This window comes from Saccopteryx leptura, chromosome 2, assembly GCF_036850995.1.
Source record: "Saccopteryx leptura isolate mSacLep1 chromosome 2, mSacLep1_pri_phased_curated, whole genome shotgun sequence".
Lineage (NCBI taxonomy): Eukaryota > Metazoa > Chordata > Mammalia > Chiroptera > Emballonuridae > Saccopteryx > Saccopteryx leptura.
Window position 1 is genome coordinate 360,275,412 of NC_089504.1, and position 24,955 is coordinate 360,300,366.

At 54.3% G+C, this 24,955-nt stretch overlaps 1 protein-coding gene across 1 annotated transcript in view; it reads right to left on the reverse strand.

The window, feature by feature from the left end:
- The window catches only part of GAS7 (growth arrest specific 7), a 220,422-nt gene extending 196,173 nt beyond the window's left edge, over nt 1-24,249 (reverse strand). Inside the window, exon 1 of the mRNA XM_066364871.1 lies at nt 23,719-24,249. Within this exon, the coding sequence (XP_066220968.1) occupies nt 23,719-23,901 (183 nt within the window). The 5' untranslated portion in view covers nt 23,902-24,249. The remainder of the gene's footprint in view (nt 1-23,718) is intronic.
- Nucleotides 24,250-24,955: the final 706 nt, after the last annotated feature.

Below are 24,955 nucleotides of genomic sequence, written 5' to 3' on the forward strand. Positions count from 1 at the left end.
CTCTCCCCTCTCCCCCCGTAACCACCACACTCTTATCAGTGTCTCTTAGTCTCACTTTTATGTCCCACCTACGTATGGAACAATCTCCCTGTGTTTTATGGTTTTCCCACTGTGTGTGTCCTAATCTCTTAAAAAATTATTTTTAAATTGATTGATATGAGAGAAAGAAAGGAGAGAGAGAGAGAGAGAGAGATACTGATTTTTTTGTCTCACTTATTTATGCATTCATTGGTTGATTCCTGTACATGCCTTGACCAGGGATCAAACCCTCAACCTTGGCGTATCAGGACGATGCTCTAACCCACTGAGCAACCCAGCCTGGAAAATCTCCTCTTCTTACGAGGATATCCATATAACCCCGTTTTAACTTAATTACCTTTTGAAGGATCCTACCTCCAAATGCAGTCCCATTCCTCAGTACTGAGGGTTAGTGTCTCAACACGGGACTTGTGGAGGGGGGGACACAACTCAGCCCATCACGGGGCCCCAATGCTGCCATCACCCTGACCGCCCATGGGGCCCTCACTGCACAGGGCATACCTCCCTGGCCACTCCGCTTGGTCCCCCGTGGATGTGCAGCCCTCTGACCACAGGGACTTGGGAGCCTTATCCAGTCAATGTCAGTCTCAGCTGCATCCCCAGGGCCTAGGACACAGCCAGTACCTCAGACAGGCTCAGCTGAGGGCCACAGGGGAGGGCCAGGTACTGAGGTTAACCGAGCTTTTATTCCAAATAGTTAGAGCTTGTCTGGGCCAAGTATTTATTTCTTTTTTTTTTTTTTTTTTTCATTTTCTTTTCTGAAGCTGGAAACAGGGAGAGACAGTCAGACAGACTCCCGCATGCGCCCGACCGGGATCCACCCGGCACGCCCACCATGGGGCGACGCTCTGCCCACCAGGGGGCGATGCTCTGCCCATCCTGGGGGTCGCCATGTTGCGACCATCCTGGGCGTCGCCATATTGCGACCAGAGCCACTCTAGCGCCTGGGGCAGAGGCCACAGAGCCATCCCCAGCGCCCGGGCCATCTTTGCTCCAATGGAGCCTTGGCTGCGGGAGGGGAAGAGAGAGACAGAGAGGAAGGCGCGGCAGAGGGGTGGAGAAGCAAATGGGCGCTTCTCCTATGTGCCCTGGCCGGGAATCGAATCTTTTTCTTTTTTTGTATGTGACAGAGACACAGAGAGAGACAGAGAGGGGGACAGATAGGGACAGACAGACAGGAAGTGAGAGAGATGAGAAGCATCAATTCTTCATTGCAGCACCTAGTGTCCTTAGTCGTTCATTGATTTCTTTCTCATATGTGCCTTGACTGGGAGGTTACAGCACAGCAAGTGACCCCTTGCTCAAGCCAGAGACCTTGGGCTCAAGCCAGCAACCTTTGGGCTTGAGCCAGCGACCATGGGGTCATGTCTATGATCCCACACTCTAGCCAGCAACCCTGTGCTCAAGCTGGTGAGCCCGTGCTCAAGTCGGTGACCTCAGGGTTTCAAACCTGAGTCCTCTTCGTCCCAGTCTAATGCTCTATCCACTGTATCACTCACTGCCTGGTCAAGGCTGGGCCAGGTATTTCAACAGCTTTTTTAATCACCCACACAGGGGACGAGGAGGAGGTCTCAGAAGCAGGTTCTGAGAGTCCCGTGGGGAAAGGACCACAGGACAGAGGACTGAGCAGGTGGGGCACGGCTGCGGGGGACAGCGAAGCAGCCGGTCCGCAAGCAGCCCCTCCCCCACTCCCTGCACAGCCTCTCAGGCCTCGCACCTGTCACCAGCCTGACCCCTGCCTCTCAGGCCTCGCACCTGTCACCAGCCTGACCCCTGCCTCTCAGGCCTCGCACCTGTCACCAGCCTGACCCCTGCCTCTCAGGCCTCGCACCTGTCACCAGCCTGACCCCTGAGTTTTACAGCATGCCCATGGGCACTCTGACCTTGAACACCCCCGCAGCCACCTCATAGGCAAGAGAGCGGTTGTCATGCTTCTTTGGGACAGGTGAAAAAACTGAAGGTCAAAGATTTTTAAAGTGAACTTTGACAAGGTCAGAGAAGCATGAGGTGTTTGGGGTAGGAGGTCCTACAGTTAGAGCCCAGGGCTCCGGACGGCTGTCCACGAAGTCTTCCGCTGCGGCCACCGTCTCTGCAGCAACCCCAACAGAGCAGCAGGACGGGGCGAGAGGGCCCGTCCACGCCACACCTCTTCAACCTAGAGTGTCCTGTCCTGCGGACCCAGTGGCTTTGCTTTGATGTTGGGCTCTCTGAGCTGACCAGGCTTCAGCTTCTTCGAACCTTGGTCTTCCGTGACCCCAAGCTTCACATCACGACAAGAGCATGCGCGCCTTTTCGGAGCAAGGCTGCTTAAGGCTGTCAAAGTCGGAGCAAGAGTTGCCTAATTCTTGAAAGCGAGCTCTCTCTTTAAATTCTTTATTCCAGCCATTCATCCAGCCAACCGTCGAATCCGTGCCGAGCCAGACCTCATAGATGCCAAGCACTGCGCCAGGCGGGGCAGTTACAGAGATTTATGAAGCGGGCTTCCTGCCCAGGAGGAGCGCGGAGCACAGTCACATAAACAAGTCGCTGTGGTCCAGCGTGGTGTGTGCGCGAGATCACGGTGTGGGGCCCCGGGGAAGCCAGAGGTGGAAGGGGGAGAGACCGGAGGCCACCCTTGGCCTGGGTCTGGATGGGGATTTTCATTCCCGGGACAGTCAGGAGGAGGAAGGGACTCAAACAGCATCCAAGCATGTGCCGGGCGGGACAAGCACGGAGACCCATCAACCCAACAAGTAGTGCCTTCACACTCAGGCCACTATGGATGACCGTGTGAGCTTAGGGTGGTGGTTGGGGGGGTGGGGGTGGACACCAGACCTAAGCCTGAGGTTCCTGGCTCAGTGAAAATACAAGAAATATTTTCTAAGGATAGGGTTAACGAACAACCTGCCCGTTCCCAGGGCGATGTCCGGCACCTTCAAACGGCTTCCCTCCGCTCTCAGCAGCGGTGCAGCCCTCCAGGGACAACTGTTGCTCTTCTTTCCCCCCAAAAACCATGAGGAAAGGAAGCACAGGTGTCTCTGATATTATCAATCATGCCAGCTGCCTGTCTGCATCGTAACCCTTTCCTGCGTCTCACATCAGCCCTCATTTGCAAGAGACGTGCAGCTCCAACTGAGTAGATCTAGTCTTGCTGATTTGCAGTGAAGCCTAATTTACACCTTCTACTGCTTCTTGGTGAAATCATTTCCCCCAGACGAATAATAAAGCAGACTGGCCCCCCAGAGGAACAACGCGCCCCAACCACTGTCTGGCAAGTGACTGGGAAACTAACCAGGAAGGTATTCACATCTGGTACCCCCTAGAGCAGGGGTCCCCAAACTACGGCCCGCGGGCCACATGCGGCCCCCTGAGGCCATTTATCCGGCCCCCGCTGCACTTCCGGAAGGGACACCTCTTTCATTGCTGGTCAATTAAAGGAGCACATTGACCATCTCATTAGCCAAAAGCAAGCCCATAGTTCCCATTGAAATACTGGTCAGTTTCTTGATTTAAATTTACTTGTTTTTTATTTTAAATATTGTATTTGTTCCCGTTTTGTTTTTCTACTTTAAAATAAGATATGTGCAGTGTGCATAGGGATTTGTTCATAGTTTTTTTTTATAGTCCGGCCCTCCAACGGTCTGAGGGACAGTGAATTGGCCCCCTGTGTAAAAAGTTTGGGGACCCCTGCTAGAGCAATGCTGGCAGGCGGAAAGGTCTGTGAGCCTCCGGAGTGGCTTTTCAAACTGTCCCACAGAGCCCGAGGGCTTCCAGAGGAGCCCCCTGGAGTCACCCTGAAAAGGAGTGGGAGTGACCAAGGGCCCACGCCACAGTCCACTGTCCAGACAGACTGACAGCGGCACCGGCACGCACAAACTCAGGCTTGCCGGTCTCTCTCCCGTGTCCAGCCAGCATGGCTGTCTTCTGGGTCCAAGGGGAAGGGCTCCGTCCAGAAGCAGCCTCTGGTCCCCCTGGAGTGCCCGGGAATGCCTCCGTCACTCCCCTGCAAACGTCTCCCCACTCACCAACGTTCTCCTCCTTTCTCCGGGGTGACACAGCGGAAGTTTGTCAGGATCTCTGTGGCCGCATACCCACCATGGGGATCCTGAGTACACACACCCAGCTCACTGTCTCTCGGGTCCCAGATTCTGAACCGGCACACAGCAGTCCTCTGGCCAGAGGGGCGGGAGATCCCTCAGGAACATTCATACCAGGACCAGGTCAGATGACAGGCCCGGGGCAGACGGGAACGGAGGCGCAGCGCCTATCCAGTGCAGGGCTTCGGTGCCCTCCTGTCCCCCCCACAACCAGGTCAGATGACAGGCCCGGGGCAGACGGGAACGGAGGCGCAGCGCCTATCCAGTGCAGGGCTTCGGTGCCCTCCTGTCCCCCCCACAACCAGGTCAGATGACAGGCCCGGGGCAGACGGGAACGGAGGCGCAGCACCTATCCAGTGCAGGGCTTCGGTGCCCTCCTGTCCCCCCCACAACCAGGTCAGATGACAGGCCCGGGGCAGACGGGAACGGAGGCACAGCGCCTATCCAGTGCAGGGCTTCGGTGCCCTCCTGTCCCCCCCACGACCAGGTCAGATGACAGGCCCGGGGCAGACGGGAACGGAGGCACAGCGCCTATCCAGTGCAGGGCTTCGGTGCCCTCCTGTCCCCCAAAGACCCCACCACGGTGCTCAGCTGGTGGCTGAAAAAGGCGTCGGCGTCCCCTGGCCATGTCACAAAATATACCAACTTGAAAATACCTGCAGGTCCTATGATCCCAAATGAGAGGTGGGCAGTGTCTAGTATCTGAGCAGTGACCTGCCCGCAGGGACCTCGGGATGCAACCTTCTGCAGAAGAATCGGTGTGTACAGGCTGGTTATCTGCTCTAAGTTAAGAGGCCCCTTAATTATTACTTGTAGGTAAGATCCCCATCTTGGTCACACCCGGGGGTCCGGATGAGAGGAGGTTCAGATGGTTCAGCAAAAGAATTTCTGGTTTAAGACTGTGGTCTAGCCCCGGCCGGATCATTTGGTTGGTTAGAGAATCGTCCTGACACGCAGAGGTTGCCAGTTTGATCCCTGGTCAGGGCACTTACAGGAACAGCTTGATGTTCTTGTCTCTCTTCTTTCCTTCCTCTTTCACTAAAATCAATAAATAAAAATGAAATATACATATATGTGTGTGTACACACACACACACACATACATATACATACACACATACATATACATATACATATACATATATATATGTGTGTGTGTGTGTATATATATATATATATATATATATATATATATATATATATATATATAGGTCTAAATGCACTATGACAAAGCTGAAGGGCCATCCACAGAAGGGCTGTGACTTCCTTGGGAAGACACATCTTTAATGATGACGGTAAACCTGACAGAAAGGGACCTGGAAGAAGCAAGATGGAAACTGAGTTGAGGTGACAAGAGCCAGAAGGACAAGGTCACCACCAGAGATGGAGACCAAGAGGTCTGAATTGACTCTCAGGGAAGCAGATTTCTCTACTCCGAAAAGCAAATACTAATGGTCAGCACTGCCCAACTGGCGCTGGTGCAGTGGAGAGAGCATCGAGCTGGGACGCTGAGATTTGAAAGCCTGAGGTCACCTGCTTGAGCACAGGGTCACCAGCTTGAGTGTGGGATCATCAACATGACCCCATGGTCGCTGACTTGAGTCCAAGGTCACTGGCTTGAGCAAGGGGTCACTGGCTCAGCTGGAGCCCCCCAGTCAAGGTACATACGAGAAGCAATTGTTAAACAAGTAAAGTGAGGCAACTACAAGTTGATGCTTCTCATCTCTCTCCCTGTACTGTCTGTTCTTTCTCTCTCTCACGTTAAAAAAAAAAAAAAAGGTCAGCACTGAGTGATGGATGAAAAACCAGGGACACGTAACCACAGCAGCCACCAGCACATACGAAGTATTGACACCAGGCTTCCTGTGGAGCATTTACATTAAAGGAGAAAATTCTAACTTTCACAGTCATCCTCTGACATGAGCCTTATTGTTCCCATTTTAAGGATAAGAAAACTGAGGTCCAAGGTCAGGTAAGCAATGCGCTCAGTGTCTCATACAGCCAGCACCCACACGCAGGTCTGACTGGCTCTAAACACCATGACCCCAGACTGCCTACAAACTAAGAACCACCCCCTCTCAGGACTCCGGGAGTGGCCCAGTCATCAAACAGTCCCAAGGCAGGTCTGCTTCCTCAGCGCCTGCTCTCCCACAGGAAGTAATAATGGCTTACTGCCCTTTATATGCAAAGTGGCGATCCGACTTCAGGTCATCTGGGCTACTTGCTCCCACAACAAGGATGACGACATCGTGCTCCGAGTAGCTAGTGCACACTCCCTTTCCTAATCTGTTTTGTTACCCATCGTTCGTACGTGTAGGACGCCTGGGTGGGGAACAGAGGCTCTGTGAGAATGTCACCCCGCAAACTCTTTATGATTTTTTTGTCCCACGTGAAGGCAGGTTACTACCCCGGGTAGCAAGCCCAGAATCTTGTATTCACAAGCACCACAGCTGAAATGACTGCGCCACAGCCCTTCACCTTTTTAATTGAGTGCCTGTGCCCGGTATGCGCTCAGGACTTAGCCCATAAAAGATCAGAGACCCAACCCTTGACCTTGAGTAATCGGCAATGGAGTGAGGGCAACAAGCAGCTCCAACACAGGGGGATGAACGCTGAGAGGTCTCAAGAGGATACAGAGGTGCGGTGTCAGCCGTCTGCCCAGGAGATTAACACCAAAGTCAAGAAATGAGAACAAGTTCATCTAGCTAAACAGGAAAAGAGAAAGAAAAGAAAAACCATAGCAAAAAAAAAAAAAAAAAAAAAAAAAGAAAAGAAATATGAGTAACCCACTTGAAAATGGGCAAAGAACCCACTGGTAAGCTCATGACGCCCAACAGGACGGGTCATCTGAAAGGCACGTTCCAACACCGCCATGGGATGCCGCTTCGTATCCCACTCACGTGGCTAGAATTTCAAAGGCAGATAATAGCAAGTGTTGGTCAGGACTCAGTGAAACTGGCACCCTCAGCCGTTGCTGGTGGGGCTGTAAAGTAAGGCAGCCACTTCGGAACAGAGTCCGGCTGTTTTCCAAACTGTTAAACACAGAGTTACCCTACGACCAAGCAACGCCATGCCTAAGTAAATACCCTAGGACAGGGGTCCCCAAACTACAGCCCGCGGGCCGCATGCGGCCGCCTGAGGCCATTTATCCAGCCCCCGCCGCACACCCGGAAGGGGCACCTCTTTCATTGGTGGTCAGTGAGAGGAGCATAGTTCCCATTGAAATACTGGTCAGTTTGTTGATTTAAATTTACTTGTTCTTTATTTTAAATATTGTATTTGTTCCCGTTTTGTTTTTTTACTTTAAAATAAGATATGTGTAGTGTGCATAGGGATTTGTTCATAGTTTTTTTTATAGTCCGGCCCTCCAACAGTCTGAGGGACAGTGAACTGGCCCCCTGTGTAAAAAGTTTGGGGACCCCTGCCCTAGGAGAATTAAAAATAGATATCCACACAAAAACTTGTATGCCAATGTTCATAGGAGCAAGATTCATAATAGCCCCAAATGAGAAACAACCCAAATGTCCACCAACGGACGAATGGATAAACTGTGACGTAGCCACAGAGGACAATATTATTCAGCCACAAAAAAGGACTAAGTACTGACATTCGCTACAACATTGAATGAACCATTGAAAACCGTTATGCTAACTGAAAGCAGCCAGACACAAAAGGCTGCAAATTATACGGTTCCATTTATAGGAAATGTTCAGAATAGGCAAATCTATAGAGACGGACAATAAAGTACTGGTTGTCTAGGGGTGGAGTTGTTAGGGAGGAGGGGAGAACACGGGGCATGGCTACTAATGGTTAAGGAACAATGAAAATGATCACGGTACTGGTCACCCAACTTTATGGATGTGCTAAAAAAAAAAAACCATTGATCTGCACACGCTCAAGGGTGCATGCATTATATCTCAATCGAGCTGTTACACAACAGGAAGAGGGAGTGAGAGTAACAGAGCGAGTGGGGGAAGACGGTGACTTCAGAGAGAAGAGGCGGCATGTGCTAGGACCCAGCGAGAGAAAGCAGAGCTGCATGTCCCAGGATCAGGTAACTCCACACGGTTCTGATTGCATTACGCACATGAAGAAATGGCTCAGAACGCAGCCGGGGAAGCAGGCCGAGGCCGGGTCCCAAAGGGCCGCGTAAGCAAAGCGGAGAAGGTGGATTCTGTGGTCAAGGGGATGCAAAGCCAACCAAAGGCCCTCGACAGGTGCGGACGGAGATCCAACTGGCTAGAAAAGTCACTGTGGCATCGCCCTGGAGAACAGACATCACCAAGGGGTAGAAAAGTCACTGTGGCATCACCCTGGAGAACAGACATCACCAAGGGGTAGAAAAGTCACTGTGGCATCGCCCTGGAGAACAGACATCACCAAGGGGTAGAAAAGTCACTGTGGCATCACCCTGGAGAACAGACATCACCAAGGGGTAGGAAAGTCACTGTGGCATCGCCCTGGAGAACAGACATCACCAAGGGGTAGAAGGGACGACCCCTGCCGGGAGGGGCCAGGGCGGTCTCCCGGGCGAGCGAGGAGAGAGGTCAGCTGCAGCGCGGTGCAGATCTGAGGGTCCCCAAGGGGCCAGGGGAGAAGCCTGCTTCGTGGGACGGGCACCGTCTCCAGGTTCCAAGCCGCCAGAGCATTCGCTTCTGAGCAGCACTTGAAAAAGAGAATTTCCATATACCTGGAGGTTTGTTCCACTCCTCCCCCTCCCCTTCCTCACCTATCTGCCGCCCCCCTCCCCCCCCCCCAACAAACATTAGTTTGTGTTCTATGAGTTTGTTTCTGTTTTGTTTCATTTGTTCGTTTATGTCTTTTGGTTTTTTGGGTTTTGTTCTTTTTAGATTCCACATATAAGTGGAAAAGAAATTCATGGGCATAACGTACAGCATAAGGGGGGAAAGTCATTATTATTGTAATAACTTCGTACGGTGACAGATGGTTACTAGACTTACGGTGGTAATCACATCGTAAGGCATATAAATGTTGAATCACTATGTTGCACACCTGAAACTAATGTAATATTGTATGTCAACAATACTTTAATAAAAGTAAGTAAATAAACAAAATAAATCAGAAGCGCGTTGCCACCCAGCCCATGAAACCACCTCTGCTTTGCTCTAGAACCAGGCAGAGACAAAGAGGAACGCAGGAGCCTTGTCAGCCTCCTGCACTCCCCCTCTCCAAACTGACGGCCTTCTCCTCATTACCAGGACTCTTCTGGGGGCATCGGGCAGCCAGAGGCCCATTAGATCCAGGTAGAAAGCAATTAAGACTAATTAGCCCAGCCTGTACAGCGGCAGCCATCCTGCAGCAGTTCCAAATAAACCGGAACTGGCCGGCTTGACTTGCTTTAATGAGTAGAACCTGTGTCCTGAATCCCCCCCTCAACCCAAACTTCCTCCCACCCAAGTGCTCCCCAGTCTTGCTACTTCAAGTATGGGTCCAACACCACTCGCAGCAGCAGCTCCTGGGAGCTTGTTAAAATTTAGACTCACAGGCCAACCTCAGACCTTCTGAATCGAAATCTGCGTTTAACAAGAGGCTCAGGTGATGCGTGTCCACGGTCAGAAGGCCTTGCACTGGGAAAACAGCTGTGTCAGGCTTGCTCCCTTGTACTCTGCATGATTACTGTGTGAGCATGTGGCAGAGCCCCGTGTGCATGTCTATGCAAGGGCGGGTCGCCTGCCCACCACTGCGAGGGGCTCTTTTGCCATTTGTTCACCTGCTGCCGTGAAAAGCGGTTTTCCCTGCCTGTTTACTCATCCGCTGTTGTGAGCATCTATTAAACAGGAACGCCCCAACACTTTCTGGCTCTGCAGTTCCTCTACTGTCTGCCCGAATCCAATGGGAACCTGCCTGGCCTTGGCCACCGGCCTCACACCTGGCGTGGATGGCAGGACTCGGATCACACGGGTATGGATCACTGGAAAGTGGAATAGAGCAGCGGCCACTGTTCTCTAGCATGTAGTTCCCTGAGGCTACCCTGTTGGGGGCCACGGGCTGGGTGGTTTCACAGCCCTGCGCGCAGGAACCGAGAGCTCTGTGCAAGAGGCTGCACGAGGTCAGAGCTCCGGGGTGAGCTGCAGACTGAGCGCCAACAGCAGCACGAGCTGCAACAGTTGCTGGAGGAGGAAGCTGACTGCTTCCCAGAGCTCCAGTGTGAAGTGAAAGCTGAGCCCCAGCAGTGCCTGGAACTGGAACGGTCGCTTGAGAAGGGATTGCGGGCTTGAGAGCTGCGGTTTGCCCCAGCAGCCGAACGCTGGCACCGACAGTTGTTAGAGAAACAACCGCGGGCTCAAGAGCTCGAGTTTCAGCTTCAGGCTGAGAGCTGGTAGCTGCGAGAGCTGAAGCCGTCGCTGAAGAAGGAGCTGCGTTTGTGCCGCGGAGTGGCTCTGAGTCAGCAGTTGTAGTTGTGTCCCACTCCTCTGAGAGGGAGGAGGTTTGTGCTGAAACTGCTGTCCGCAGACCCAGAACCCGGCCGGTGGTCACCCCGAAGGTAAAAGCCCAGCAGCCGAGAGTGCCTCGGGGGCAGACACAGCCCCCTCCTCAAGCAGTGGAGCGCTCTGTGGTCCAGCCCTGCACCCAGACAGAGCTGATGGAGGTAGGGGCACAATCCAGGCAGAAACCCACCAAGTCCCTGGCAGCCTGGTTGCCGCAGCTGTGGAACGTGGGGGTGGATGGCATCATGCTCTCCAAAACAAAGATGGAGAAACTGGCCGCCATTATCACGAACTCCTCCCCGAGATAGCATCTTCAGAACTGCTATGGCAACCCAGGAAACCATACCCTATTAGAACGGGTGATGGCTGCCGTTGGTACAGTCTGGAAGAATACAGGGGACTTGCCGGGGGCAGTGAGCCAGTGGCAGTCGTATACTGAGCTGCAGCAGGTCCTCTGGGAACTGAGTATGAAGAATGATACTTTCAACCTGAGGTCCTGTGGGCCAGATGAAGAAAGTATTTATGGCAGGGGTGAAGGACCTTACTCCCTGCAGCACCCGGTCAGCCTTTTTTTGGGTCACTAGTGGCTATCTTGAGCCCCTGTGTGGGGCAGCCCATCAACAAGGTTACACAAATGATGGCAGATTTGGGGGGAGCTGGAGGCAGCACGAAACCATGAGGCTGTGTGGGCTGCCACCCGTGTGTCCCCCCACCCACCAGACGGGAAAAATGGGCCTGTAAAGGTTACCTGAACACAGATGTGGGTAGATTTGATCGTGGCTGGGGCAGATAGGGAGAAATCAGAAGGCAGGTCTACTAGAATTCCGTTAGAGCGTTGGAAGCAGCTTAAACCAGAATAGAGGTCCCAGCCAATGAAAAAGCAGGGGAAGCAGGCGGCCCCGGCAGCTGCCAAGGAAATGGCTGGCGTTCAGGTTGCACGGTTGCAGGATCACTTGTTGGAGACAGTTGTGGGAGAGAAGGATCCCCAAACCCACGGTTTTAGTGTGAACAGGGGGAAGGCCAAGGGACCCGCCTAACAGGGATGGGTGGGGTGGGGGCAGAGGTCCCACGTGGAGTTCGCAACCCACTGGTCCCCTTCTAATGTGCAGCAGGTGTTAGCACGAGAAGATAATGACTGCTTTTTCTGCAGCAGCAGCCGAGAGAACTGTCAAGGCGGCACAGGCCTTGAATGTGTTTGACCCCACCAGGACCTGTGAGCTTGGACATCTGAGGGGTTTGGATGGGGCTTGTGGCAATGGACAGAGCACTTATGGAAAGGCGCTGAGGTCCGTTATCAAAGAGCCGTGTGGCTAGTTGCCTGTAACAAACAGACTTTCACCTCGGGTGACTTGTACAGACAGCTGGGCTGTCTGTCGGGGACTGGTCACTGAGTGGTATAATGGACTCTTGAAGCAGGGACTTCGACAAGAGGGGGCACTGGCTCCCTTGTTGGATGGACGTGCCGCTTGTGGACAGAACGAGAGATGCTGATGGGGGGAGGGCCGGCACCTGGGAGCCCCTCCTGAACCAGGAAGCTGCTCCCACTCAGTCACGGAGACTCACCAAGGACGCTTTCTGGCTTCAATGGACCCAGCCCTGGACTATCCAGGCCCTCCCAGGACCGTGGGGCAGGGAGCTAGAGGTGGGCTTCCGGGCAGCTCTCTGGGCGGAGTGCTCAAGGGAGACATTGTGACGGGCACCTTTGTGATTACTGTCATTTCCGGAATAGCTTGTGCTTCTGTAATTGTGTCGCTGTGGTCTGTCCTGTTTCTGTGACGTGCTGTACCTTACTGTACCTCACACAGGGACCGTCACGGAAGACACCTGCCGTGCAGACTGTGAGGCGGGCGACCCGAAAGGGGTGGACTGTGGGGAAGCAGCTGTGTTCAGCTTGCCCGCTTGCACTTCCCACGCTCATGCCACTCACCACCCTGAGCAGCCCACCCCACCCCAGCCTCTCCTCCTCCAGAGCCTGGTCCTGACCCCAGGAAAGTACCCCGAGCCCTTCCACCACCCCGTGACCCAGGGGCTCCTCGGCACAGAGAAGAGCCCGCCACCCCGGGACCCAGGGGCTCCTCTAGGAGCAGAGAAGAGCCCGCCACCCCGTGACCCAGGGGCTCCTCTAGGCACAGAGAAGAGCCCGCCACCCCGGGACCCAGGGGCTCCTCTAGGAGCAGAGAAGAGCCCGCCACCCCGTGACCCAGGGGCTCCTCTCGGCACAGAGAAGAGCCCGCCACCCCGGGACCCAGGGGCTCCTCTAGGAGCAGAGAAGAGCCCGCCACCCCGTGACCCAGGGGCTCCTCTAGGAGCAGAGAAGAGCCCGCCACCCCGTGACCCAGGGGCTCCTCTAGGCACAGAGAAGAGCCCGCCACCCCGTGACCCAGGGGCTCCTCTAGGAGCAGAGAAGAGCCCGCCACCCCATGACCCAGGGGCTCCTCTAGGCACAGAGAAGAGCCCGCCACCCCGTGACCCAGGGGCTCCTCTAGGCGCAGAGAAGAGCCCGCCACCCCGTGACCCAGGGGCTCCTCTAGGAGCAGAGAAGAGCCCGCCACCCCGTGACCCAGGGGCTCCTCTAGGCACAGAGAAGAGCCCGCCACCCCGTGACCCAGGGGCTCCTCTAGGAGCAGAGAAGAGCCCGCCACCCCGGGACCCAGGGGCTCCTCTAGGCGCAGAGAAGAGCCCGCCACCCCGTGACCCAGGGGCTCCTCTCGGCACAGAGAAGAGCCCGCCACCCCGGGACCCAGGGGCTCCTCTAGGCACAGAGAAGAGCCCGCCACCCCGTGACCCAGGGGCTCCTCTAGGCGCAGAGAAGAGCCCACCACCCCGGGACCCAGGGGCTCCTCTAGGCGCAGAGAAGAGCCCGCCACCCCGTGACCCAGGGGCTCCTCTAGGCGCAGAGAAGAGCCCGCCACCCCGTGACCCAGGGGCTCCTCTCGGCACAGAGAAGAGCACCAGACACCGCTCTCCCCTCAACAGCCCTTTTAACCGACTTCTCATTTCTGTCCTCAGATCACGCAGGCTCCGAGAGGGCTCATTCCAAAACCCGTGTTCTTTCCACCGCCCTGCGGAGACTGCTATCACCCTCTTGAAAACAGGAAAAGAAGCAAGAAGCTAAAAATTCAATCTAATTCTAGGATCACAAACTTAAAACCTCCTTAGGGCCCTCCAACGCTCAAATGCTCAGTGGGTGGCCGAGAGGCCAGCGACATCAGCATGAGGTGGGAGTCAGTAAGCTAACGCAGGGTCTCGGGCCTCATCCCAGGTCTCCTAAATCAGAATCTGCATGTTAACCAGAGGCCCCCGGGATCTGCACACGCACATGGATGTCTCAGAAGCACCAGGCTTGCTGCCCGGCACTGTGTTGTAATGCTGTTCAGGTGGAGTCTATGTGCCCACACCAGAAGACAGGCCCCAGGCATGCAAAATCTTCTGTAGGAATGCGAAAACATTAAACTGAGTACCAGATGACATTTTGTGATGAGTCTGTCCTTGGTTATCAAATGTGCCATGTGGTTTTGTTTTTTTTCACTCACAGCACAACAGAGGCCTGTAGCTATTTGTCAACAAAGCACTTGCTCAGTGAGAACAGTAGACTCCACGTCCCCATTTCTATTTCTAAATTACATTATGAATCAAAAACAAATACCTCAATGACACTCTTCCATGAGCCACTGCTACAACAAGAATCCTCTATCATGATTAAATTAGGACAAGGACTCATTTGTGTAGAATTTTTCAAGTATCATCTCTACAGAGTTTTTATAACTTAATTAGTTTTTCTGTCGACTAGTCCTGGAGTTCGCTGTGCATTTGACAAGCACACGAGAAGGGAGGAGGAGTTTCGGCATCTGAGAGGAAACAGTGGATGCGGAATGTCTGGATGGGCTTTCATTCCAGCAGAACCAACATGAACCCGAAGTCTTTCAGAAAGGTCACCTGCCAGAGTCACCTTGAAGGGGACGACAGCACATCCTCAAGGGCTCCCCCAGGAAAGAGCGGCTAACTTGAGCTCCGTGTCTTGGCTGTATCCTTTGAGTCTGCTATCCTGTAGGTGTTCAAATATAAGTATTTGTTTTTGTTGAACCAAAAGTTCTGGCAAATGTATCTACCGCAAATGTAAAATCCTTAGGAAAATCTGGGATGGGGCCAAGGATAGGCTAACAGTCTATCATGTGCCCAGCAGTATGCAGACTCAAGGAGAGCTTGGGCAGGGGGAGAGCTGATTTGGGAGAACATAAGTTCATCCTGGCTCTCGGGAGCTAAGAGCACCTGCCGAGGTATGCCCTGTGGCTCGACGTCTCTGTAGCAGTGGAAGTTTGTCAAACACGCAGGGTCCCGGGCCCCACTCTAGACCTGCCAAGTCAGAGTCTGTATCCAACAAGGTCCATCAAATTAATTTTGAGAAGCTTTGCTCCAGAAGCATTGAAATCAGTTTGGGAAGCACTGAGCAGTAGTCCCTACAATTGTGTGCATACACAAAACCATTATTCTGGCTAAACACTAAGACCGAAACAGCAGAAATGGGGTATCCCCCAAGTGAGTGCACGTTTGGGGGTCAACATGCATCCAGCTTGCTCCCTGCCTCCTTCTGGGCAAGCTCCAATTGCATCTTCCCGCCTACTTAATGTTAGGTGCGGCTGTGCTTTTGCCAATGAGATATGAGCACAAATGTCATGTGTGTCACTTCCGGGAAGAACTTTAGGAACCACATGCTGTTTTAACATGATCATCAGCAAGATCTCAGATAGTGGTTGCTACTCCATCATCCTGTGTCCTGGAAGGTCTTACAAACCCTACACCAGCTTGCAACAGACTTGCAGCATGAGGAGGAAGCAACATTAAGTTGTTTTCACCACTGAGGTTAGGGGGTTGTTATGGCAGCAAATCCTAACTCATCCTAACTGATGTAGCACATACACGCACAATGTTGCCATGTTCAGAACACTTCTGTGACTCACCACTGAGAACCAGGTAAGTATATCATGACTGGGGGGCAGGCTCTCCTAAACTCTAAACAGCATGACTTAACTCAGTTAGCCTCTTCACTCTTCAGACTTCACTCCAACAGCTGTCTCATTTCTCCTTTCCCCAGATGTCCTTATGTATTTGTGCACTTATCTTCCTGTACCGTATGCTTTTTGGTAAGACACTTTAAATGCTTTTTTTTTTTTTTTTGCAACATGGTGCTAGACACAGGGCTAGTCACATGTACAGACACACCAGACTTGGCTCCAATCGTATTTTGGCTGTTTCCAAAAATATCAGATCCACCCCTCGAAAGACAAAGATTTGCTGTTCCTGAGGATATTTCAAAGAATGTGGCCCTGGGCCAGGCAGCAAGCATTTCTTCAACCTGTTCTCTCCACAAAAGGATACTTACAGATGCAGGGCACACACAGTCCCTGCTTTTAAAAACTAATTCATTCCTGGGCACACTATCTCTTTTTGCCTCATCATAGGCACAGTCTGAACTATGCTAACTCCATAAAAGTACTTAGCATCATTTATTACCCAAAAAGTTCTCAGCTTTCCAGTTCAGTTTCATTATAGTGATTGGGCCCCGTCAGCATGCCTGGCCTCGTGCTAAGCACGGTGGACCTTGCTTCATCCGATCCGTGTTCCATGAGACGCGGTGCTGCAATGGGCACTCCAATGCTTGCCACTCATCTATCAGATGCTTCCTGAGTCCAAATCTTTAGAAGAGGAATTCCTGGACCGGAAAGCACATACTTTGGTTGTTGAGGCTGTTAAGGAATACGTCCAAATTCCGCTCGAGGGGGCGTATGGCCATTTTCCTCTACCCTTGCCCATACTCATTCTTTTCACTGACAATTTCATTGGAGCTATCTTTAAAAACAAAAATTGCAATTCTCTGATGACTAGTCAAACTCACTATGCTGATGACTTTACATCTCTTATCATAAAGTGTCTATCCAAGTCTTCTTCGCCCAATCTTATACCGATATGTTCTTTTGTTTTTGTTTTTAAAATAATTTATAAAAGTGCTTTCCCAAGTTTTTATTGGCTTTTTACATCACTTTTCAAGGAAGCGATCTCTGGTGGCGGAACGGATGATTCACAGATGAGGAACATCCAGTAGGAAAAGCAGGACCCAACGGATCGGCAAGCGGCGGGACCCCTTGCTCCCCACCCGTCACCGTCCACCAGCAAGTCCTTCCGCCTCGACCGGCCTTTCCAACCCGCTCACTTCCTCCGCCCCGCTCCAGCCTTCCGCCTCGACCGGCCTTTCCAGCCCGCTCACTTCCTCCGCCCCGCTCCAGCCTTCCGACTCGACCGGCCTTTCCAGCCCGCTCACTTCCTGCTCCAGCCTTTCCAGCCCGCTCACTTCCACCGCCCCGCTCCAGCGTCCTCACGGCTCTCCAGGCCTCCCTTCCAGCCCTCTTCAAATCCATTCTCTACACTTCAATCAAACCAAAAGCTTCTGCTGCACTCAAAGCGCCCCAGCCTGGTGCTTCAGTGAATAAAAGCATCATCCTAGTGCACCGAGGTCACGAGTTCAAGCCCCAGTCATGGCACCAGAGACAAGGACAAGATGAGTGTACAACTAAATGGAACTAAGTGAATTGAGTTGATGCCTCCCTTTCTCTCTCTCTCTTTCTCTCTCTCTCTCTCTCTCTCTCTTTCTCTCTCTCTCTCTCTCTCCACCTCTCAAATAAATAAAAATAATAAAATTATCTACCAACCACTAAAAAGAAAAGGTAATTATGTCATCTCATAGAGCAAAAGAGGAACAATACTTCACAGCACAGGAAAATTAAAACACATTCAAATTTCCATGCCTTATAAATAAAGTTTTATTAGAACACAGCCGACTCCCATTTACTTGGGGACTGTCTGAGGCTGCTTTCTGGCTCCCAGGGCAGGGCTGAGCTGAGACAGAGACCATATGCACGCTCTCGCGGCTGCTCAGCGCCCCTGGCACGCTGCAACTCACCCTGATGCGGCTCCAACGCCATGCTCAGCGCCCCTGGCACGCTGCAACTCACCCTGACGCGGCTCCAACGCCATTCCGCCTCTCAGCCCGCCAAGCCCAAAATGCTTCCTGGCCCTTTACAGGAAAAGTTTGCCAACAGAAGTTAAGGAGGAGGAGGCTTTGAGATGTGTTTCTGAGAGAGAACAGACAAGGCTTGCTAACCTACCGGGCAGGCGAAAAGGGAAGACGGAAGAGGGGGCGGTGTCAGATGATTCGGTGAACACATAGACGGGAGTGGGGACATTCACTGCAGCGTGGAGAGAGTGGGGACAGAGGCAGTGAAGAGGGGAGAGAGGCTGAGCTTAGTTAAAACAAGTGAAATTTGAGTACCTGGAAATTGAGCTTAGAGACCAGCTCCAGAAGTGAGGCAAACACAGTGAATCAGAAAGTTAACCTAAAAAAAAAAATTCTTGGCCTTGGCTGGTGGCTCAGTGGACAGAGCATCAGCCTGGTGTATAGACATCCTGGGTTTAATTCCCAGTCAGGGCACACAGGAGAAGCAAACATCTGCTTCTGGCCCCTCCTTCTCCTCCTTCCTTCCTTCTTCCCCTCTTATAGCCCATGGTTCGACTGGCTTGGGCCTGGCTCTGTTGGAGCATATCAGCCTCAGGTACTAAAAATAGCTTGGTACTCGAGCATTGGCTCCAGACAGGGGTTGCTGGGTGGATCCTGGTCAAGGTGCATGTGGGAGTCTGTCTATCTCCCCTTCTCTCACCTAAAAAAGCAATCTATCACCTGACCAGGCAGTGGCACAATGGATAGAGCATCGGACTGGGATGCAGAGGACCCAGGTTCAAAACCACAAAGTCACCAGCTTGAGCGCGGGCTCATCTGGTTTGAGCAAGGCTCACCAGGTTGAGCCCAAGGTTGCTGGCTTGAGCAAGGGGTCACTTAGTCTGATGTAGCCCCCCAGGTCAAGGCACATATGAGAAAGCTATCGATGAACAACTAAAGTGCCGCAACGAAGAACTGGTGCTACTCATCTCCCCCTTCCTGTCTGTCTGTATCTATCCTTCTTTCTGACTCTCTCTCTGTCTCTGTCAAAAAAACAACAATCTCTCAGATGGTAGACAGGAAAACACTAAGTGTGAAAGGAGGAGATGGGTGAGTCCTCTTATGTGTCCACAGAAACCTCACACGATTCACACACATGTTATAAGTAACCCTCCACATGCCTCCCATGCTCCGGTCTACCAGAGGACCAGCTACACCACCGCTGGCCACCATTTCTACTTCTGCCCATGGCTACGAACACCACCCCAGAAGCCTTGCCCTTGCAGGGGGGGTAGGCATATACTAATTTTGCAATTAAGTACAAGGGGATCAGCCCTGATATTCTATTAGAAAGCCCGTCGTGTGTCACCTCGCTGCTGTGAGTAATAAGAGAGCGATCTGGCAGAACAATGTCCCCCGGAGTGGCCTGATACAGACCCTCATACCCTACAGGTAGACAAGGCTTCCCGGTTCACCAAACATTCTCTTTCACCAGCGAAGTGGGGAACCAGCATCCATGCTCACAGACAAACTTGGCCAGGCTATCAGATAAAAGCCAGACTTTTCCAGGCTAAGATGAGAACCAGCAGGTCAGCCGCTCATTCATGTTTCTAGGTAGTAACGGGCGGCAGGGATTCGCGTGGCGGTTAACAGATGTCAGGGATTCCTGCCGACTTGTTGCTAAGGGAACTTTTGTGGAGATGCCCTGATCCAGAGAATTGAGAAGCCCGGCCCGACTGCTTTGAAGTCCTGTGGCAAGGCCACCTGACCAGACCAGCACACAGCAGCACAGAGGAGGGGAGGCTCCCCCTGGGCAGAGGCGGGCAGGGCTGTGTCTAAAGTGGGTTTTCAAACAGCAGGGGCTCCCGTGAGGGCCACAGCCCCCCAAAACTCAAAGGGCAGAATGACTAGGGAAGCCGCTGAGAGCAGCACCGTGGTCATTTAGGTCACGATTACATACTCCACGAGCCACCAGCCCTCGTTACGCCTCCAGTGAACAGAGTTGATGACCTGCCTTAAAAATTATGGGTGTGAGGGGTAAGGCCACACCCATGTTTAGGAAATGTTCACATTACAGAAAGAAAGGCTCTGTATTAAAATCAGTCTGTGTAACATATCAAGCATCTACCCGATGTCAGGCAGCTCAGATCCACTGTGCCTATTAATAACCATCACCAAATAGCCCTGACCTGAAATGTCAATGGTATGTCAATGAGCCAGTGGGCAGACCCAGGCTTTAGGGACAGGAAAATTGGATGGCACAGCCCCATCATATGATGTGTGGCCTTTCTAAAGAAATCCCTAGCATCTTGAAAAATAAAAATAAAAATAAATCCTCCAAGGATGGCAACAGAAAACTTCCTAGCAGATGGCGCTATGTCCCCTGTAAAAGGTCATCTGTCCCAGGTGTGCCCCTCTGCCCTTCTGAGGTAGCCAGTCTGCAAAACGATCATGCGCGAACCTGGGCTCCCTGCACGCACACCTGTGCGCACCTGCCCCTCGCACTCAACCCGGACTGGCCCTGAGACTCAGGTTACCAAAGGAATGCGCCATTCCTGAGCCTAAACCTTTTTGAAGGCCTGACAATCTGGACTTTCGCATTCTTGGAAGCCAACCACCGTGTAAAACTGTCAACTGCCCTGCTGAAGAGAAAGGCCACGTGGGAAGGCCCCAGAGGCTGAGACGCCCCGTGGAGAGAAAGGCCACGCGGAAGAACAGCCACGCACCGTTCTGGAGGGTCCAGCCCGCTGAGCCTCTAGCACTCCGGTTCCAGTTGCCATCTGCCTACAAACGCACGCGAGACTCCCACACAGACCAGCAGAAGAAGCACCCAACCGAGCCCTGTGCCCACAGAAATGTGTGCGATCATAATAAACGGTTGTTTTGAGTCAGTAAATGTAGGTAGGGGTGGCTTGTTGCAAAGCAATAGGTAAAATCATCATTCTTTAATTATCCATAGCACAGCCCCCCCCCACCTAACCCCTCCCACAGCCACACCCGGTCAACTCCTGCTGCACAACCACGCGAACCCCAAATGGGAAAAGCTGGAGAGTGGCAGGCCAAGGTCAGGGGTGACTCCTCTCCCACCGCCCAGTAGTTCCAGCAGCAAACAGCATCGTGTTCTGTGAGGACCTGTGAGGTCCAGACTTGGAAGCCAGATCGTAGAGTCTGAGAACAGCAGCTGGGTCAAGCAAGGTGCTGTTGTATTTGCATCCCAATCTTACAGACCCCCAGAATTATTTCCCCAAAGCTCTGGGACTTTCTCCAGATGTCTTACAGTACCTTTCAGGTCCCCGATTTCTTCTCTCCATTTCAAGGTAAGAGCAGGCCACAAGGAATTCCTGGGCCAGGGGTGGGTCCTCGCAGCTGCTGAAACTGTCCGGCCACTGGACCACGTCTGACTCGCCCGCTTTTCCCTGGGGATGGAGAGATGGTCTCTCTCCTCCTTCTACCCTTCCCAGAAGCTTGTTTCTCAGCCTCCGTGGGCCCCTGAGGTCTGGTGGGAGCCCCCTTCCCTTCAGGGCCCCCGAGGCGATGGAGGGGATCTCGGCCCGGCTTGGAGCCAGGGAACGTGCCTCTGCCGCCTCCAGCCCCGTCTCAGTCTCCGCCATTGCGGCTCCTCCTCAACACGGACTGTGTCTCTCCCATGTTAGAAGAGCTCTCCGCCCCTCTCCCTCTGCCTGGCTGACGAGACCCTCAAGAAAGAGTTTTCTGGCTGCTTTTCTATCCAAGGACCTTCGTGTCTCAGAGGCAGTCGCTGTGGATCTTATCAATAGGCCTTCTTCTTTTCCTGGGAGCAGCTGCCCCCACCGCCCGCCCCCAGAAGCCCCTGGAAAGCTGCCCTGTGATCCCTGGGGCCAGTCTTTGTCCCACCACGGCGCTCCACACTTCTGCGCTCAGGCCGAGGCTTTTCTGGAGGCTGCCGCATTTCCCTCGAGTTTTGACCGAAGCTCTTTCCCCAGTAAGCAGGTCAGAATCCTCCAAAGTGGCCTCTCCCCAGGGAGCAGCCGGCTGCCAGGGCTGATCCGTCAGCCCTCTCAGCGCAAGCTCCCAACGCCCCGTCGTGGGCTGTGCTTCCTGCAAAGCTGGGGCTCTCGGTTCTCCTTTTTTTCATATGAACAAGGAAGAAATCCTTGGGGAGTGTCCCGTCTGCACATCCTGCTCTCAACCCTTCGCACCATCTTCCTTCAAGGTGGGCTTTCCTGATAGTACTCCTTCCACCAGAAAGCAAAGGGTGCACCGGAGTGTAGGTTAAAAGAGACACAGGCCCAGGGCAACATTGAGCCCTCTGAGCTGTTAGCAAATATGCACGCATGACCCCTCGGGCAGGCCTCACCTCTCTCACATTCAGTTTGCTGGCCGGTAAAATGGAGGGGGCGCCTTCCCCATCACAGAGCTGTCAGGGGGCGTTGGTAACAATGTAGGTACCACGCCTAGCACCTAGCAGGTCCTCCACAAATGAAAGGTCCACTCACTCACACAGATGGAAGGTCTGTCACAAGCCACCAGGTGGGGGTTGTCAGAGAAAGCCCCTTAGGCCCCAGAGATTTCCCAAGTATGTGTGTGCCATGGGATGCGACTGACACGCCCAAGGCTGTCCCAGCTGGGTCCGGTCCCCCCTCCCTTTCCCCCACTAAGAAATGCAGAGACACTCCACGCTGACAAACACAGTCTACCAACCCAGCAGCCTGACCCCCACCCAAAACACAGCTGGCTGAGCCCAGCCAGGGCCGCTCCTCGGCAGACAGACACTTGACAGCCAAATTTCCACATCGGCATTTCCTTGAAAAGTGGCCACCAGAGCAACTCTAAAATAGGAGTCTCCCTGGAGGCTTCCGAGCTGGGAACAAGGAGGCTCCGGGTCTTCCCAGGAAGCAATACACTTGCTCACCTTCACACCTGCCTCTCAAAGAGGGGACAGGGAGAGTGGAGGGACACACCTGAGCCCCGCCCTCCGCACAGGTTCTCAGAACACAGAGCGAGGTTCAGGGAGCAGGCTGCCCCCCCCCCCCCCAAGGCTCCTTCCAGCCGAAACTCGGCCCAAACACTGCTACGTAATTCACTTAGCACAGATCTTGTCGTCTTCCTCGGAACCGAGGGAAACATCGTGTACCTCCATTTTTGATAACGTTTCCACAGGGTTCTTCTCAGGCAAAACTCACCCTTTAACCCTTTCACCTCTATCTTTTTTTTTTTTTCTTTTCTCTTCTTTCTTGAGTTGCATGGAGTGTTTTTAGTCCAAATTTGCTAGTTTGTTCTTTGTGAAGTAGATCAGGGGTTAAATTATAAATAAAATCAGCGCGCACTTTGCCAGAACGGTTCTGTATACATACACCACTCCTTTAATGTTGACGACAGTGCTCGGGTCAGGCAGCCTTTGACTAAAGGAGGTGTCCTGTAGGTCACCCCCACCTTGGCTCCTCAGGCCTTTACAAACTTCGGATCCCACTGTGACCATGAGCTCAGCCATCAGAGGACAGAAAAGCCCCCCAACTGTCACCCAGACAATAAACAAACAGCCACTGGGCTCAACAGGTCCCCTGTAGCGCTGGGGCCAGGCCAGAACCCGGGAACGAGCCCCTTTCAGGTTCTGAGGGGAGGGGGTGCCGGCTGGGGGCTGAGGCACCCCCAGTCAAGCCTGCTGACCGGGTTCGGGCTGGTGGCCAGCCAGGCTCAGCTGACCAGCAAGTGGGCAGCCCCGAGGCGGTAAGGACGTGCACGGGTCGGCAGGCTCCGGGCTCCAGGGTGGAGACCCGGGGCTCCGGGGCCGACTCGGTGACACTTTCCGACCCGCGAGTCTCCATGCATCTCCCGCGGACCGCCGGACCAGCAGCCCTTCGCCGGCCCCTACCGCTGCCGGAGCGCTCCCGCCCGCTCCAGAACTTGTACAGGCAACAAGTTCTCGCTTCCTCAGGGCGCCACGGTGTGCCGGGAGGCCCGGCACGGGGGCGCTCCGGGGGCGATCCCGGCGCTGCACACGCCCCAAGGGGCGCCCGCTGCCTCCGCCGCCCCCAGGAGCGCGGCACCACGGGTCCCACGCGCAGCGGCTGCCCCCGGGGCGCCCGTCGGACAGGGCGGCTCCGGCATCCGCGGTGCGGGCAACAGGTCTGCGAGCGCGCCGAGCACCGGAGCCCGGGATCGCCCAGCCCCCGGCCCTCACCCCTTACCTCCAGCAACTGCACGTAGCTCGCTGGGAACCAACCGCGGAGCCCGTCCTCCTTCTCGCCTTCCCACCAGCCGCCGTCCGGGACCTGCAGCAGCGTGATCAGCTCGCCGGCGGCAAAGCGCAGCCCCTGGCCGTGCCGCTCCCCGGAGAAAGGGTACAGGGTCCGGCAGCGGGCGCCGGACATGGCCTTGGCGCCCGGGCTCACAGTGCAGCCTGCATCCCTGCCGAGCCCCGCGGGCTGGGCAGTGGCTCCGCGGGGTCCCAGGCGCCCGGAGCTCCGGGCTCCCGCGCTCTGGGCGCGCGCCGTCTCGGGGGTGCGCGGGGGTCCCCAGCCAGGCAGGGAAGGCGCGCTCGGCGCAGGGACGCGGAGACTCGCTGGTTTCAGAGTGCAAGCAGCGACGCCCCCGGGCCGGGCAGCTCGCAGATCCCAGCTCTAAGCGGGGGGGCGGGGCTCAGGGGGAGGAGACCGAGGCGCCGCGGGCTCGGGAGGCAACTTCCCGGGGACGCGCACCGCGGGCTGCCGCCGCCAGAGCCAGCCCAAGCCCGGGTCGCCTTGGCACGCGGAAATGCGCAGTTGCCTGGAGAGGTGGGATCCTGAGCATCACCCTCCGCAGGGCTTCGCGGCAAGGGAGTGGCTCGGCTACGTGGAGAGGGGTTGGCGGCTGGGTGGCCAAGCGGAGGCTTTCTCCGCCGCGAGGGGGGCGGGGCGCGGGCTGAACCAGAGCGGCCACGCCCGCTGAGGGCCGGGCGCTCGCCCGCCAAGGGGGCAGGTCACTGGGGTGGGGTCTCCCGGTTCACACCCCCGACACCGAAGGCCGCTGGAACAGGAACGCCCCTCTGTGCCTGTTTTGCACATGTGGTGGCGGTGGCGGTGGGCGCCCCCTCCGAGGTGCCCGTAGGAAAATGTGTTTGTGACTGTCACTGTAGTGGTAGAAACTGGGGTTGAACTTGACTCTCCGGAAACTGAACAATGGGTGCAAGACAGGTTTGAAGTGTGGTGTCTGAGCCGTGAAGCCAGCCGGGTGGCAGTGTGCTAGGAGGAGGCACCGCGGGGAGGCGACGGGATTGGAGTTGGTAGAATTAGAAACAGGCCCATGAGGATAAAGGAAAAAGGGAAAGGTGAGAGGACCAGCCCCCGGGGCACCTTGCAGTTTTGCAGGCAAAGGGGTTGTCCCAGGGTTCCAATTCTCCTGACATGCTGATGAGCCACACTCATTGACTCAGTCCAGAAACACTCG